The sequence below is a fragment of the Helicoverpa zea genome, chromosome 31, assembly GCF_022581195.2.
Source record: "Helicoverpa zea isolate HzStark_Cry1AcR chromosome 31, ilHelZeax1.1, whole genome shotgun sequence".
Lineage (NCBI taxonomy): Eukaryota > Metazoa > Arthropoda > Insecta > Lepidoptera > Noctuidae > Helicoverpa > Helicoverpa zea.
Window position 1 is genome coordinate 12268181 of NC_061482.1, and position 17736 is coordinate 12285916.

At 36.6% G+C, this 17736-nt stretch overlaps 2 protein-coding genes across 3 annotated transcripts in view; both read right to left on the minus strand.

Annotated features, from left to right (window-relative positions):
- Positions 1–17736, minus strand: part of LOC124645311 (carboxyl-terminal PDZ ligand of neuronal nitric oxide synthase protein) — a 170197-nt gene that overhangs the window by 42834 nt on the left and 109627 nt on the right. For both annotated transcript variants that reach the window (XM_047185113.1, XM_047185112.1), the window contains exons 3-4: positions 5618–5689; positions 997–1104 (exon numbers count right to left, since the gene is read on the minus strand). In XM_047185113.1, coding sequence (XP_047041069.1) covers positions 997–1104; positions 5618–5689 — 180 coding nt within the window. The remainder of the gene's footprint in view (positions 1–996; positions 1105–5617; positions 5690–17736) is intronic.
- LOC124645315 lies at positions 13537–15521 on the minus strand. Its single transcript, XM_047185116.1, has 2 exons — positions 15374–15521; positions 13537–14309 (listed from the first exon to the last, which is right to left on the minus strand). The coding sequence occupies exons 1-2, from the start codon at positions 15504–15506 to the stop codon at positions 13537–13539; spliced, it is 906 nt and encodes a 301-aa protein (XP_047041072.1). The 5' UTR covers positions 15507–15521.

Sequence of the window (17736 nt, forward strand, 5' to 3'; positions counted from 1 at the left end):
CTCCTGAAATATAGAAGCAAGAGGCGAAACTACAACATCAGGCATTTCTTATAGAAATAAAAAATAGATCACTATTCTTGCTGTCAAGATCACAAATAATTTCAGTAGTTCGATAGACAACGCCTCGCATCTAATTTGCACCTAGATAGCTTAAAGAAAATTGCAGACGTTGTTAAGTACTCAGCATAAATTCCGCATACTACGAGCTTAAATCTTCATTATTGTGGATGGCTTTTCTCAGTAAGCTTCTTAAAGCATGTAAGTTATCTGATATAATAAACCTGTTGTGTATTAATACACTCATGTCAGATTACCCAGGGCTATGAGGTGCATACTAAGATCATCTAAAGTAACAACACAAATGATTTTGTCGTGAATCGAACAAAACTTTTTAACAGTCTCCGAAGTTTTCAATTTAACTTGAGATCGTGTTCAAGCGCACCGATGTATATTTATGAATCGATGAATAAAACAGGACAATGCACCAAAAGTATGATTTTTGAAGGCAGTACATTTTTGAGAGTTCTTGGAACGAAGGCTTTCATTTACTTTTTGTACAAACGAGCGTAATTTATTTGTCCGCACAGTGCGGCCTCGGACAGCCAGGCCAGAAGCCGCAGCGATCTATCTACATTTGTTGGTATATATTAACACCCTTACCGTAATGTAACTTTAAGTGGGGTTAAAACATTCTTGTGGGCCGCTAAGGGTCGCATTTACCAACAATAGTTCTCGTTAATCTAGTAAATATGTTATGCTTTGTATGCATTATGAGTGCTAACTGTTGCGTATTCGTCAGACTTTGTGATTTTGTCTGCCTTTAACTTGGGTTGAGATTAACTCTTTAGAAGGAGTTTAATTAATTCCAAATCTTAGATTTTAATTTCGAAATCTTATTAGATGGCCATTGGGATTGTTTTTTAATTTACTTTATTTAGAGACTTTTATAATTAACCAGACCACCTGAGAATTCTGAATTTAAAATGTAAAACTCACCTTGGTCTTGCGAGTCGTGATGTTGGTCCTGGTGGTGACTCGTACTCCATCAGTAGACACGTCCACAGTCACCTTGCGCTTCTTCACGCCCCTCGCCTTGAACTCGTACTGGGGAAATAAAGCTTCATCAGACGAATACAATAAGGGTACAGGATGAATGGACCTTTAGAAATTGTAGGTTATGGGGTCAATTTCCTTTGTAAATTTCCGGTGCTATCTACGAAACCCTTTGATGGAGTGAGCTATCTGTATTGCGAGGGTATAAATAGCTCTGTTCATAGGTTAATAGTTACTAAGTGGCTTATGTACGAGAGCAACATTAGTAGATTTATAGGACATTTATAGGTAAGTAAAGGCACCCTAAAAATAAAATTGCAACGTTTTGTTGGATTACCTATAAAAATTAAAACCGCCTAGACAGCGCCAACTAAACTGAACATAAGGTACGGTTTAATAACCTAATTCTTCCAGCTGAATATCTAACTCCCCTATTACGATGTAAATTTTAAAGAAGTCGTCATAATTTGTCGTCGCAAGCACCTAAAATAACTAAAACTCGCCTCAGATCCCCTTCGCTCAACTTCAGAAATTCTTAGAAGTTCTGAGTGAAACAGTACGAAAATAGCTGCCATTATAATTATCCACATTTCCGGCGTACACCTGTACACTGAGCATAATATAATGGAGACACCTTATTACTTTGGGCATATACATAATTTTGTTGAAGCTGCGAATACTTAGGCAGATGAGAGGAAATTAGCTAAGAGGATCTTATTAAGAGCTCTGGAAGTGAGTATGCTCAATACGCTACTCGAACATTATGCTTCAACATTGCTCCTTTAATTTAATTGTAATAGCACTGTCGCAGTCATTAACATAATCTTTGCAGTGAGGCAAAGTACGCACACGGTTTAAATACATCAAGAAGTTACGATGAAGATGCGCAATTGTCTATTCGCAGTACTAAAAAGTAAACGAACATCAAAGATGTCTATGACTTAATCGAGTCATCGTTTTACGATGACATGACAGCCGTTTTTATGATACTACGAAATGACGTCATGGAAGGAAATTACCGGCTGTATCCCAATTTCATAATTACTTCGAGCGTTGATACGTTGATTAATAGACTCCATTTTATATCTATTTGCGTCTGTAGAGTCTTCCAATTTCGAAATACATGATGCAAATAGCTGAATCAGTTGGCAGTCATTATTGTTCGGCCATTCAGAGAATGCGTTCCTGACACGTCGCGATTGAACTGACGACGTAACTTTGCAATGGCGTTGCAGTTACGATAAAAATATTTTTGCTGGTTGTTTACCGTTTTAACAATTGAGGAGCATTAAAACAACATTATTATATCAATAATCAATGAATGTTATTACGTCGTCAGTTCAATCGCGACGTGTCAGGAACGCATTCTCTGAATGGCCGAACTATAACAATAGTTGTTAAGTTAGTTCGTAAGCTGGACAACAACCGCATTTCCGGAATAGTTTGCATAGTTTCAGCTGCTTAGTTTTATTGTTTGTGCTAATAAAATTGACTTACTCCCAACAGATGTTTGTTTGTTAAGAAACTGACGTTGATAAATTGTTCTAGCCTTTTATACCGCAAAAACGGTCCTCTTTTTTGAAATATTCTTCAGCGGAAAAGATATTGTGCTGCTTCAGAGTAGGAGCAAACGGGAAAACATTGTCTTAAATAGCTTTTTAACTGGATAATATCAAAAGGGAGAAGCTGAGCGTTGATGTAAATATATGTGATTTCTGAGCAGGTGTCGCTCATAACAGTGACGTCACGTTTTTTCAGCGGTTTATAAACAAGATAATTTATATTCTGATGCGCGCCGCTCCCGCCGTGACATGTCCATGTTTCAATACGACACGATCACTCGCTCACATCACGCTTATGTAAGCATTATTTACATAAGTAGGATTTACATAAGGAGTTCGTGCTAAGTAACAGCCGCACGGCTCGATCGATCGTAATACAGTTTAGTAGTAGAGCGGTTGATCCTTGGATGGGTGACCGTTTAGGTCTCAACGAGTTCCTCCTTATTTTGGAAGGCACGTTCACGATATTTACATAAATAGAGAGCTGAGCATAGCCCAACAATCTCACCTACCAATATCATTTCTAAATAAACGTTATACTTATTTGAGTAGTTTAATAGAACCCCTTATAAGAGTAATGGAACATCAGCGAGAAGAGAGAATTTAATCTTGAAAATGCTTTGAGGTTTATTTCGCGTTAAAACGAGATTTTTCAGTCGATGAAACAGAACTCGGCATCGCTGATGTTTTAGACTGAATCATACGAAATGTGTCGAAATTGACAATTAAAGCTATAAACTTAAGCGGGAAGGTCAATTAAGGTAGTCTAAGTTTTATCCCAGATTACTTAGGTATTGGTTATTGCGGTTTTATTCTAGACAGCTGGATTTAAACAAACTGGTGAAAAAACAAATTATTTTTAAGCGTAGAATGTTCTATGTAGCAGATTTTAAGTAGGCAATAGAATTATTAAAGTTTTGAGTGGTCTATCTCTAATGTGCCAAAACAAAATCAGTTTTTCAAGTACTTTCTCTCGTATGAACTTTTAAAGGATTTTCATGTATCACCGTAGTCACCTTTCCTTGAAGTTTCACTATTTGATTTTTTTTCTTGTGACACGATGCTGATAGTATTTTCGCCAGCTAAAATAAACGTTCAGAAGTATTTTAAGACTTTATGTTCTCGATCAAAGTTTGAGAACAGTTTCAGACGTTTTGTTAAGTTCGTCGATGTTTGTGAAAGCAGAATAGTAAAAACTGTCTGGAAGATCCGAAAAAGTTTCCTCGTCTGGTGTATTTGCAAGTTATCGGTTCTTTCTGGTGTTGAAAGCACTAGTGGTTTTATTGAGTACTTGAAAAGTGAACTGCAAATCTACCGTGAAACTCCCATAAGTTAAGGTTTGGTATAATAGAGTAGGTACTAAGTACTTAATGGGTATGATGGGTAACCGATCTCATATTAAGCTAGAAACTTTGACATCCAGTTTTCCTAAGAAATAGCAGGTAATTATTAAGTAATCCGTTGTAGCAGGTTGTTGGAAAAAGGCGGTGAAGAAATCCCAGGAATTCTTAATATGTGGTCATTAAAGTTCCGCAATTAACCTACAACAGAACCCGCATCAAAAGAAATAAAATAAAACAAAATTACTTCACAATTCGAAACGTTTGCAAACAATAAAACTTGAAAAGAAATATAAAACTGAAGCCTTCTTCAGACCATTATACCTGCGTACTTACTTGAAAATGAGCACGAGCAATGAGCAATTCAAAAACAAAAAAATGAAAAACAAAATTCTTTTATTAAATTTCGTAACTGAGAGGAAAATATGTTACTTAAGTGGGCGAAAACGGGAATGCAATTGAGGCAATGTGAGCGACAAAATTACGAAAAGGTAGTAAAACCTTCCTTTGCGTATGACTAGACGTACGAAGATGTATGACAAATGTCCTTTTACACTAGCTTTTTTGGAAATAACTCTCGTACAAAAGTAGGAATTTTGATAAGAAGCAAAACTGAGTTGTTGAGAGTGTGTCTCTTTTCACGAAGTCTTTGGCTAGAGAACAAAGTTAGTCTTTAAGAATCAACTCTTTTGGTTCCCATTGGATAAAACGGACCCTAAGATTTGTTTGCTAATTTTCACTTGGTATCGATAAAAGCAACAGGTAGACGCTTAAAATTTCCCTACAATAAACGTTAAAACCTTTTGTATGCGAGACCAACGTTTACCTACTTTAGTACTTACCAGTTTTTTACCCAAAAGATTTCCGAATGGTTTCAGTCTTTATGAGTTATAAATCAGAATATTCAGACTGTATTTAAAAAACTACTTTTGTTTAAAAACTTCCTATCTATAAACAAGTTAAAGTTCAAACGCAAATGTACTAACAAACTCATGTAAACTTGTTGTTACGAGCCTACGCAGTTGGAACATAAAAGCTCTATTTTCTTGTTTCCCAACAATGTAAAATTACAAACTAAGCATAGCTAAATCAATTTTATGGCCAAACGGTGGGTACTGGAGTCTTGTTCAGCTTTGTTAATTATGCCACCGAGGGCAATTAGCTTGTAGAAAATTAGACTTACCTAATCTTTTGTTACTGATTGATACAGATTGTAGACTCTAAGGTCCTCACGGGAAATATTATTTGTGGTAATAAGTTTTAATTTATGGAGCATGTAATCATGAAGTGTCGTAAAACGTGTTTAATGACTAGTTAAATTTTTAGGAAGGTACTAACTACTTTTCCCAACTATGTTGAGGTTGGCTTTCAGTCTAACTAAAAGCAGATGAGTAGCGGACCTTTGCAACAGAGGCCGACCAATGTATCACGTTATTCGAAACATGGAAGAACTCGTTATAACAAGATAGTCATCCATCCGGGAACCAACCGCGAAAAGCGTTGCTTACCTTACAGCCGATCGCAACACAAACTCACAACACCGTACTTGCCGTCATTTTTCGATATCGATAGCAGTGTCTATTAATTATCATTCTACAATCGTATTGACCGCATCTACTAAGTATTTCTGATAAATTATTCAATAAATAAAAGCATACTCACACGAACGCGACGCATCGCAGCGACAATCTCCACGCGGCTGGTAGGGCGAGGCACGTCCATAGTTCCGATGTACTGTAACAAATGAAAACATATATTGAGCAAATAATAAATAAACCTGTAATAGCTTTCACCCATAAAAAGTTCAAAACTTTTATGGCGAAAAAAAACATTATAACATGAGGTAAACTAAGTCAAAGTCAAATAAATAATAATACTGCAGAAATAAATTTGAACCAAACCACGTGGAAACCGCGTCGTTGAACCATTTGTATCCTATACCCTAACAGAGCTCGTCACGTGTTCGCCTCGTGTGTCGAGCGCCTTATAATCAGATTATATCACTGTCAAGAACGCCACTAATTTATTTAAATCGAATGCTAAATTGAAATATGACATTATAGAATTAACATCCATTTTCCCCCTTAATTTAAAACATGGAAGCAATTAAAAGATTTTCTATTTAAGTCGAGAGCAGAAATTTCTAATACTCGGTTCAGTTTTAATACATTTATTGCTAGACATAACCTGAAGGCAAGTTCATAACCGTATGAGGAAACTTTCAACTGTTAATTGCAGCCACGAAACTTTGCATAATTATAATTAGCCTATTTCGTCGCTATATCCCTGGTTTGTGGCTTTGCTTTTTACATGTCTTGCTTTGCTTTTTAATTGTCAAAATCGTCAAAAATAGCGATGGAAAGCGTTTTAGTAAAAACTTCGATATCTACGTTAAGAAAAATTGTATTTATCATAAAGTAAAAAAACTGAAAATGTTTATTCAACTCATGAGGTCAACGACATTCATAAAAACATCACTTCTATTAAAAAGCAGACTCCTAACTTTATTTTAGTTTTAGAGTATTAAAATTTCAATAAAAACGTCTGTCGAAAACATTTCTTTACCTTCAATTTGCTAAATTGACCGTGCAGTTTGTTATGATAAAAATATTGTACAGTTGTACAAATATTAGGGTTCATTCTTATTCCATTTTGGTACAACGCGAATGTGAATGTCTCAAAGGACAATGCTCAAAAAAAACCCAAGCCCGGCGCAAACGAAAAGTAACTCAAATTATAGGTAATAATAAGTAATGAAATACTGCATAGGAGGCATCATAGAAATCAATGGCTAAATGTATGAAATTGCTATTTGATTTTTTTAAGGAGTAACATGAGCAGCTGGGGCTTATAGTTTAAATAAAGTGCTATCTGAAACAACAAACAAGTAATATGGCAAGTAATAAGCTTCTCCAAAAAGATAAATCAATACCGAAGTACAGGCTGCAGCGCCCACGTCATCGCGTCATGAGCGTTTTACATTACTTAGGGTGGGCTAGACATGAGGAACAGTTCGCGCATCCCGCAACATTTTTGGATCTCGTCGTGTTAGAAATAAAGAATCGATGACTTTTAAGCGTTATTATTAAAATGAAAAGTACATTCATATCCTGTTTTAGTTCTATCATCCTATTATCTTGTAAAAGTAGGTAGAATAGTGGAGAAGTTGCTATAAACATGTCATTATGTACACTCTTAAACCACAACTGTATCTGTTTGCTGTTCCTTTTACTAATACATTATGTTACCTCTAAAATCTTGAGTAGCAATGTACCGCAGATGTTAAAATTCGAATAGCAATTTCACACATATAGCCACTGATTTCGATAATGCCCCCTATGTAATATTTAATTTCTTATTTTTACCTATATTTTGAGTTACATTTCTTTTGCGCCGGGCCTGGGTTTTTTTCACATACTACATGAGCATTGTCCTTTAATCCCATTTAAATCCAGAGAAGGGAAGACCTTACTTCAGAAGATTCGAGATTATCTGTTCGAATAAGTAAGTAAAGGTTAATCTTTTACATTCATAATTTTCCGAATTACTTGCGTTTCGGCAAAAAGCTTCATGGCTTAATAATATTGCAAATTCGTTCAAAACCCTTACTAATATTATAAATGCGAGAGTAACTCTGTTTATCTGTCGTGCTTTAACGACAAAATTATTGAGCCGTTTTAAATGAAAGTTGGGACCATGCTGGGTGACACAACATTCCGGCTCGCTACATGCCTACGCCTCGGCGCTCCCACTGGGGCTCCGCATCGCTGTCAGTGCGGCGAATCTGTGGACCGCCTTGGGCACCATGGTCTTTCCTGTAGCAAAAGTGCTGGTCGCATGGCTCGACACGCCAGCATAAATGACATTATCCGTCGTGCTCTTGTTACCGCCGGAGTGCCAGCCATTTTAGAACCCAGAGGCTTGGCACGCGACGATGGCAAGAGACCAGATGGGATGTCTATAATGCCTTGGAAGATGGGAAGGTCTTTGGTGTGGGACGCAACCTGCGTCGACACCCTTGCACCTTCCCACTTTCCCAGTACGGCGAGCCGTGTCGGTGCAGCTGCTGCAGCCGCGGAAAACCTTAAACGGCACAAATATGTAAACCTCACCGGCAATTGCATTTTTGAGCCGTTTGGGGTTGAAACCTTGGGACCATGGGGCCCAAGTGCCCACAGACTCTTTCGAGAAATCAGTAAGCAATTAGTGGAGTCCACTCGTGACCAATACTTCTGCCAAAGGATATGCATTGCCATCCAGCGTGGCAATGCAGCCAGCCTTTTGGGCACGATCCCAGCTGACAGCGATGCGGATGAATATTTTGATACTTAGTTTTAATATTTCCCTATCATAAGATCATTTGTAAAACTATTGAATAGATTACGTGTTATAAAATTTAAAAAAAAATGAAAGTTTAATTATTTGATAATCTAGAGCCAAAGAAAGAACATTGGCTACCTTTTGTTGTAACCCGGTTGTAGAAAGTGGTTCTACTGGGATATTGCTAAAACCACGCAGCTTATATTTAATTTAATAATTTCAAGGGTTTTAAACTAAGAACTATTTATCAGAAACCACACGTATAAGTTCACTGTAAAGTGTGACTATAAGCCAAAAAGTTTTACAAGTAGTCTGCAAGGATATCGTGTTGCTCAGTGCTTAACTGGGTTGTGGAGGTCACATGCCGACGCTTTATGTACCTACCTACAATGTACACACGAATGCAAGTGCATCCAGATTCAACTTGAGGTGATCTTTTAGCAAAATGTTAGACTGCTTATATAAGTTAAGGAGCATTGTAATTTCCCAGGCAGGCAAAAATTTCGAAAGTTAGACGGAAAAGCAGTTCTCTAAAATCGGATGCCTTGACTCGAAAAGATAATAACAGGAAGATTCTTATCGATATCTTTCAATCTATCGATGGTATAATCGATTTCGATTATCTCGTCTCAATTTGCTAATTTCACATTGGAGTTCCGTATTCCTGTTTGGATAATATGCAAATATCGCCTTAATTCGCAGATAGGAACATTCGCTCAATAATTAATGCAGAGGAAATCAAAGTTGTCGCTCCGTACATTAAGCTTACCCGAAACATGAAATAATCTGCTTTGATCAAATCTTATACAAAGTAGTATTCTCTTAAATTGAAACTAAGTACCTCTCTTGGGAAAACTACTTCAATTTAAGAGATTACAATCTTCTATTAAAAATGCTGGGATGTTTAATCCCAGTTTTAAATGTCGCAGCTTTTTTAAAGCTGTAGTCGAGATAGAAATTAAAACCCAATGAAATCATCCAGTTCAGATAATCCAATAATTTCTGGAATGGAGCGGAATGTTCGCGACTCAATTAAAAGAAATAATTCTTTTAATTAGACTGCAATAAAACAATTTCTTGAAGTTAAACGTGCAAGAACTTGCTATTTCAATTCTTGATAACTGTAGCTATTATATTGCATTTAATGACCTACGAGTGATTTTCATCATTAAGCCTTTCGCATTCATTTAATAAGATAATTGAGAAATAAAAGGGCTGACTATTTAACTGGTTTCGTTAACCAAAAGCATTGCCTAGCCACGAAAATCTAACATTTAAATAGAACTTTTGTATTAAGAATAAAAATTGCTACGAAGATTGGATATCAGAGTGTAACTAGATTGTGCATATGCAGTTGTGCACACATCAAATTACAGTTATTTGCCCTCTGACCTAGATTACGATATGTAATAGATATTTTCATCCCAAAAATGTACGGTTGTGGTACAATATTCGTTTACATTTTGGGAGAAATAAAGTTCAGAAAAATAGTTTTTTTTTATTATTGTTGTTTGTGTTTTTTTCTTAGAAATTGTTGCGTAGGCATTAAATATGTTTGACCTATTAACACTTGAAGACACAGAACTGTGGAGATATTCTAGGCAACTCGGCCAAACGCCTCAGGGTTGCAGATCTCCAAGCCCGACCTCATTGGCGACCTTTGTACGGAACCCTTTCACGTGTCGAGGCTTCAGAATAACCCAAATTACTTTCAAACTGGCATCGGGTAACTGGAGATGTTACCATTGAACGTTTCTAGTAGCAACTCCATTCAGATAACTGACCCATTTTGTCGGACACTTAGTTGATAGTCTACATAAGTTTGTCCCTGAACTTGCAATTCGGTTCCATTACGCCGTTTCAATTACGTTCCCATTTATCGACAACACCACATTAATTTGTAAAGTTACGCATTCCACAACTTTGAGTCGGGACTGGACGGTTAGGTAAATAGTTTTAATTGCTAAAATAAAGTACCAGTCGCTGTATGTGGGAAGTGCTTTTAAAACTTCGCTACTTGATTCCATTAAAGTTATTTGATTTAAAGCTCCACTCTAATGTTATGATTTTGTTTCAATATAGCATGCAAATGCTGACACATTGTTAGGTTTATAATCTTGATGAACGATAACATAATTCTAATATATTTGAACGAACTCATAGCATAATCTAAATATAGCTGTTAAAGCAAAAAAGTAATCTGCCCTCTTAATTTCAGCGTCAAAGGCAAATCTTCAAAAAAGGTGCATAATTTATTACTTTAGCATCTAACATCGTTCTTCCTTCATCTCCTTTCATCTACATAATTCTGGAGGTGACAATTTGTCTTTTAAGCTTCCCTAATTTGCTTCCTTAGGAACAAGATAAAGAAAAAAAACAATTATTTTTCGGTTACTTTAAGACGGTCTTAGGAGCGCCTGTATAATTTGTGAGAGCAAAAAGTGCGAGTGTAATCGCTGACGTATAATAATATTAGGCGCTGTGTTGACAGCGGGTGACGAAGAAATTGGTAAATAAACAGTTTTTTTGCTTCAGTATGCTAGCTAAGCGTTAACTGTAAAGTATATTTAAAGTTTAGATAATGTTAAATTTATTTTGATGCTAACTAATCATAAGCAAGACTCGTCAGCATTTTTTCTTTAAGAATTCGTACCCGCGTTCAATAGTTCTTTCATTAAACATTTGAATCTTAATTTATGGCTTATAATAAATAGACAATTGAATATCAAACACAATCAAATATCAATAAACTTATAAAACGGCCAAATAACATCACACTTGTATCTAAAGGTAGGCTGACATCCTTACTTATACCAAAACAGTTGGAAGGAAACGAATTTTCGCGTCTACTGTAGCACCTTACATGAGCAATTCCCCTCGATTTCCTCCCAAAGGAAGCTTCTCTGTAATGTGATGTCGATTTGACTTGGGGAAGATTGCACACTTTGTTATATGTATCTATGTACGTACTACAAACGTATATTTTGATGTCCTGTCTGTATTTCGAGGTTGAATGTGTAAAGTGAGAATTATTTTGTAGCTACATTGAATGAAAATTTGAGGGATGGAATTTATTTTCTTGGAACTTGAATTTGATGATTTTTAGAAGTTATATTATGTTAGTGTTATAATAAGGGTGTGATAAGTATCAATTAAATAGATCAGTTACAGAGTCCGCTAACTAATTTAATCTAACAGCCAATTTCTTCATCAAAAGTAAAAGCCAAAGTAAAAACCAAAGTAATGTCATAAAGTAAAATAAACGGTCAAATTCGTTTTATCTTTTAGTTTTGCTGTTACTTTAGCCAAGAAGTTTGAAAAACCGGCCAAGTGCGAGTCGGACTCGTGCACGAAGGGTTCCGTAAATTACAGTTAAATCAACCTATCTCAAAAACTATAAGAGATACTTTGATCAAACCAAAAATCGTTGAAAGAGTTAATTAGCATGCATCACCTCTATTTTTTTTAGAATTTTATACCCCGTAGTTATAAAAATAGAGGGGGGGGACATACTTTTTACGACTTTGAGAGCTGATATCTCAAAAACCGTTCACTTTAAGAAAAATGTTTTTTAGAAAACTTTATATCATTTTAAAAGACCTTTCCATTGATACCCCACACGGGTATGTACATCGAAAAAAAAAATTTCATCCCTCAGTTACATGTATGGGGGCCCCCCCCCCAAATTTTTTTTTTTACTATTTAGTGTCATATTTTTGTAGCGGTTCATACAACACATATTCCCATCAAATTTCATCACTGTAGTACTTATAGTTTCCGAGTAAATCGGCTGTGACAGACGGACAGACGGACAGACGGACAGACGGACAGACGGACATGACGAAACTATAAGGGTTCCGTTTTTGCCATTTTGGCTACGGAACCCTAAAAACGAATTTGACCGTTACTTTTACTTTATGACATTACTTTCGCTTTTACTTTTGATGAAGAAACTGGCTGTAAGTCAAGGAAAAGTCCATTGCCTGTGGGAAGTCAAGGACTACCATAGCAAGTCAACAAAATAACGTGTAAACTCCCATACATTTCAACTCGGACACTATGGTCTCTGCACACAGCGGGCGCGGCGGGACGGGACGGGACGGGACGGGACGGCGACGCGGCGCTGGCGCGGCGGCATCGGTCACACTGCGGGCGCGATCACGTCCCGTCCCGCCGCGCTCACGCCGACCGTATCGCGACGCTATTCATTTATCAAAAAGATGTTGAGCGATTCAGACGTGGAAACGCTCTTGCTTTTATTTGCGCTAGCTAAGAAAAAACAACGGAAACGGAAATGGGTGCATGAAATAAATCAAAACCGTCGTAATTATGGGGAGTATCACAGACTATGCCGCAAAATTTTATCCCACGAAGATAAGTTTTACGCCTACTTCAAAATGACGCAAGAGTGTTTTGAAGAATTGCATAGTATTTTATGTGATAAGATTAGTAAACTAGACACAAATTGGAGGAGATCAATCAGTTCAAGAGAAAGGCTGGCCATTTGTTTGAGGTAGGTAACCCTTTTTATTTATATTATCAACACTTGTTAACATTTTTGAGCATAAAACCAATTTAAATATATCCAGGGTAATAAAAATTATCAACATTTTTTATAATCACAATTATAGCTTAATGAAAGTAACCTAACTAAATTTTTCAATTTTCATTATTGATTCATATTTTGAAAATTATAATTTATAGAATTATTTTTTTAACCAGAAAACTAAATATTGCAAATCTATATACCTACTTCAGATCACAAACAGCTTATATAAAGTATATAACTAAATCACTTACTACTTAACACCAGTCTTCATTATTTATTTCTTTATGACTTTTAACATAAAATATGAATTTTAATTAACAACAGTCTCCAAATCACAGTCTTTTCAATTTCTAAGTTTAATTAACTTTTATATAATTTAATAATACTTTTATATAATTTAATTGTATAGTATAATATAAATACATCATTATTTAAAAAAAATAGCTTTTTGTTATTGATTATTTATACTGTTCATTAAAAATAATCAATAACAAAAAGCTATTTTTTTTAAATAATGATGTATTTATATTATACTATACCTACTAAATTACTCACAGCTTTTAATCACAGAGAGCATATAGTGGCAATGTACCTAAGCTAATTTTTGATATAATATCCATACTTTGATAAATTCTAATAATGAATTTGACTTATTAAATTCCAAATGATGACTAACTTTTCAATATCTCCTTATCAAATCAACATCACTCACTCATAAAAATTCGAATATAAAATTTTCTTCTCCCACATTGGCATTATTGTCTCCAGATAAATTAATTGGTTGAGGAGCTGGCGATTCCTGGTTTGTGTTGTTAACAGAACTTGTATTAGAGTAAGCTGGTGATGCTATTGATATACTCGTGTGGAGTGGATCATATGATGTAGAATCGAGCAGTCGGAGTTCGATATTTGAAAACAATTTGGCCATTTCCAGTTTAACAATGGCTTGTTCTCTGGGCGGAAATTTCTTGAATGTATCGGCATAGCTAAGGAATAAATTGTCAGTTACGTCGAGTTCCTTCTTATTTTTATTAGAATTTAGAAATTGTATCACTCTCCCTACATCATCATCACTTCCTGGATGTCCTCTTGATCGTTTAGCTTTTCCAGATGAAATGCTTGATGGTGGCGGGGGTGCCTGTGATGATGACGCGGTGGCTTGCGATGTTGATGAGGTAGCTTGCTGGCTGGGCTGGGAAATCTGCGATGGAGGTGAGGGGACCGGTGATTGGAAAGTTATACTATCGTATCCAGCATTATGACCAGGTGGTTGACTTTGAGGCGAAGATGGTGATGTTGGTGCTATTTCAGCAGGAACGTTTGAATGGGATTCTCGAGGCGCATTGAAATGGTCCAAGAATGCCAGTTGTGATGCCCATGTGTAATATACGTTTCTACGACTAGAACCAGTTGTTCCTTTGAGCTGTTTTTTATATTTAGTATAGCCGTCTCTGATCGTCTTCCATTTGTGTTTTACTGCTTCACCTGCGGTAATGATAAAATTTACAAGAATATAATAAAATCAAACTTTAAAATAAATAATTCAAAATAAAGAATTGTACTATTTTATTTAATGAATATATTTGTATTGCATTGTATTATTACATAACAAATTATTCCTCATAAATAACCTTATTTCTTTGTTTAAGGTACTTAACAACCGGTGATTCTTATCAAACAATTGCATTTTCTTTTCGGGTTGGACATAGTACAGTCAGCAATATTGTGAAGAATGTCTGCGTAGAAATATGGATTTTATTGCAACCAACGTATATGCCAGCACCTTCAGAGGAAACATGGAGGCAATCAGAATTTGGATACAGAGAATTATGGAATTTTCCCAACTGCGTGGGCAGTATAGATGGGAAGCACATTGCTATTAAATGTCCTCCAAATAGTGGAACACATTACTACTGCTACAAAAATTACTTCTCTATCGTTTTGTTAGCAATCGTAGATCCATTTTATAAATTTATCATTGTGGATATTGGTAGCTATGGTCGACTGAGTGATAGCGGAATATTCGAAAACTCAAATTTCTATCAAGCGTACTTAAACGGAAAATTACTACTACCGCCAAAACCTCTTCCGGGAGGTGAAGATCCCACACCACATGTTTTGATAGGAGATGAGGGGTTTGCTTTGAAAGAATATCTTATGCGACCTTTTCCTAGAGCAGCCGTTGTACATGACAACAGAAAAAAAACTTTTAACTATAGACTTTGTCGAGCTAGACGAGTCGTTGAGAACAGTTTTGGAATTTTGGCACAGAAGTTCAGAATTTTCAATAGACCCATAGAAACCAATGTTGAAACCGCAATACATATCGTAAAAGCCGCCTGTTGCTTACATAATTTCATCAGAGTGAAAGGAGAAACATTTTTTATTGATCTAAAGGAAATACAGAGTGATCCAAGGGCATTCACTCCAGTAAGACCCACAAATCAAAGATCTCCAAACGCAGCTTTCGATGTGAGGGAAAAGTTTGTCACCTATTTTAATAATAATAGAATAAATGTAATAGAATAAATATAAAAACTGTCACTTACCGCTTTGATTCATCTCTCTTCCTATAGATTCCCAAAGTTCATTTTTAAGAACAGTGTTTTTATACTGCCTATGGCCCAAATCATACAAACATACGTGAGCACGAACACATTCGACTAATTTTTCGACATTCATTTTTGTAAAATGATACCGTACCGTGTGCTCACGCCCCCCCCGGCAGTGTGACTACTACTGAATAGGACTGTGTATTAAATTTAATAAAAATGCTTCGTGAAAATGATATATTGTAAGTGTTGTAGGGTAAAACCGGGATAGTTGCCCCACTTTTTGAAAAGGCTCTCTAATTTTCAAACTGTACGTGATCCATGAAGAATTTCCATAAATATTAAAAGTTTGATCTTTTTACCAAAAATACGACTTGTTTTTGTTGATTTAACAATAACAGATTCTGCAATTGAGTTTTTGCAAACCCATTTTTTTGAGGATAAATGCCTACCTATATGGATAGATGCCTCACTTTGAAAATGCTGGGGAGGATAGATGCCTGTGATGTTGGATAGGCGCCCTTTAGATTGAAATAAGTAAAGTAGATAGTTTTGTTATGTCTTTTATTTGTACTATTTAGGTAATTGTTATAATGGTATCCTTAATCATTTGTTTATGAAACAAAATAAAACAAAATTTTAATATGCACAAGCAGATAAGCAAGGTTACATTACATTAAATAATAATTTTAAGCATATGCTATCATAATACGTATAGGTTATGGGGATAGATGCCCCTAAGGGCGGGCACCTATACCGCTAAAAATTGGGGTGACTATCCTTTTTGCTATGGATAGATGCCCTTTTATTTTTTGACTTAACTAAATACAAAAGGCCCATTATTGATAAGTAGATATAAAGTTAATCAACCAATATATACATATAAAAAAATAGAAGATAATTAATTACTATGTAAAAAAGATCATCATCATCATCTCAGCCATAGGACGTCCACTGCTGAACATAGGCCTCCCCCTTAGATCTCCACAGATACCTGTTGGAGGCGACCTGCATCCAGCGTCTTCCGGCAACCTTTATAACCACCTTTTTACACCTTGTTGGTGGACAGACGACCTTATACGACCGAAAAAAGATACGTATCAGTAAATACTTGGTTTACGTTTGAAACTTTGAAGCACTCGTCGTGTCGGAGATAATCGCACGCACGAGCGAAACACGTCAATCCCGCGGGATGGTCTGTGGGGCACTCAGAGCAGGAGGCAACGCGTTCTATTTTTAGACTATTATCACTGTGTTGCGATTTTGCAATGTAATTTTTCAGAAAATGGGGCATCTATCCTGCTGCGGCATCTATCCCGGTTTTACCCTATTCCGCAAGCTTATTTGACAGACAGAGAAAAATTAATAAAAAAAAACAAAACACTGACACAACAAGGTTCCCACTTGAAAGGTTTTAATGTTTGTGCCGGAAAAAAGGTTTAACGTTCTGAGTATCGCGAACAACTACATACGTAAACCAAAACGCGTCCAGAGGGCGCTGCGCTCGCGTCCCGCCGCGCCAGTCCCCGCCGCTTCTGACTTGTATTCACGCTCGGCGCGACGGCGGCGTGGCGCGACAGTTACCGTCGCGCCGAGCGGGACGGCTCTGTGTGACGTCGTCCGTAATATCTAGTACATTACAACTGCTCAGCGTCGCGTCGCCGTCCCGTCCCGTCGCGCCCCGCCCGCTGTGTGCAGCGACCATTAACGCGCCAGGAATGTGAAACAGTACATTTTATGTCCCATCTGTTTGAAAAACCGGCAAAAGCTCTTTCTGACGTAATAATGAAGATGTACCAACTTACACCTCCCCTTATTTACTTTGATATGTATCTGCAATGCAACAAAGTGTTAAGCGCACGTTCCTCTAAGTAACCCGCATACTGCAAACTTTTAGTCGCCCGATAGTTTGGGATCATAAATCAGTGTGAAGATACTCACCGCCACCCTGTTAAGAACGAAAGAAATCGCCATCTATGTACTAACTTATTACCTAAATTGTACACCTGGTATGTGTGTCACGATACGGAGTTATTAGTATTTTTCTCAGACAGACCCGCACGTTGCAGATTTTTAGACGCCCGATAGTTTGGGCTCATAAATCGGAATGAAGATGAATGGTAGTACGCACATTACAGAGATCAGCTATCTAGCCAGTATAAGACAGACTTACTTTGATTCTATTGATTGATGATTTAGGTGCTTTGATTGGGATTAACATTTTCTTTAAAAAAATATTAACAGGGTCAACTGTCGGTCGACTGTTTAGTGTGCAGTGTGCGGCCACTGTAAGACGAAGTACTCGGTGAAGTTTACACCTCGCTATGCGGTCTCACGTACTAAAATAAAGAGTTGTTCTA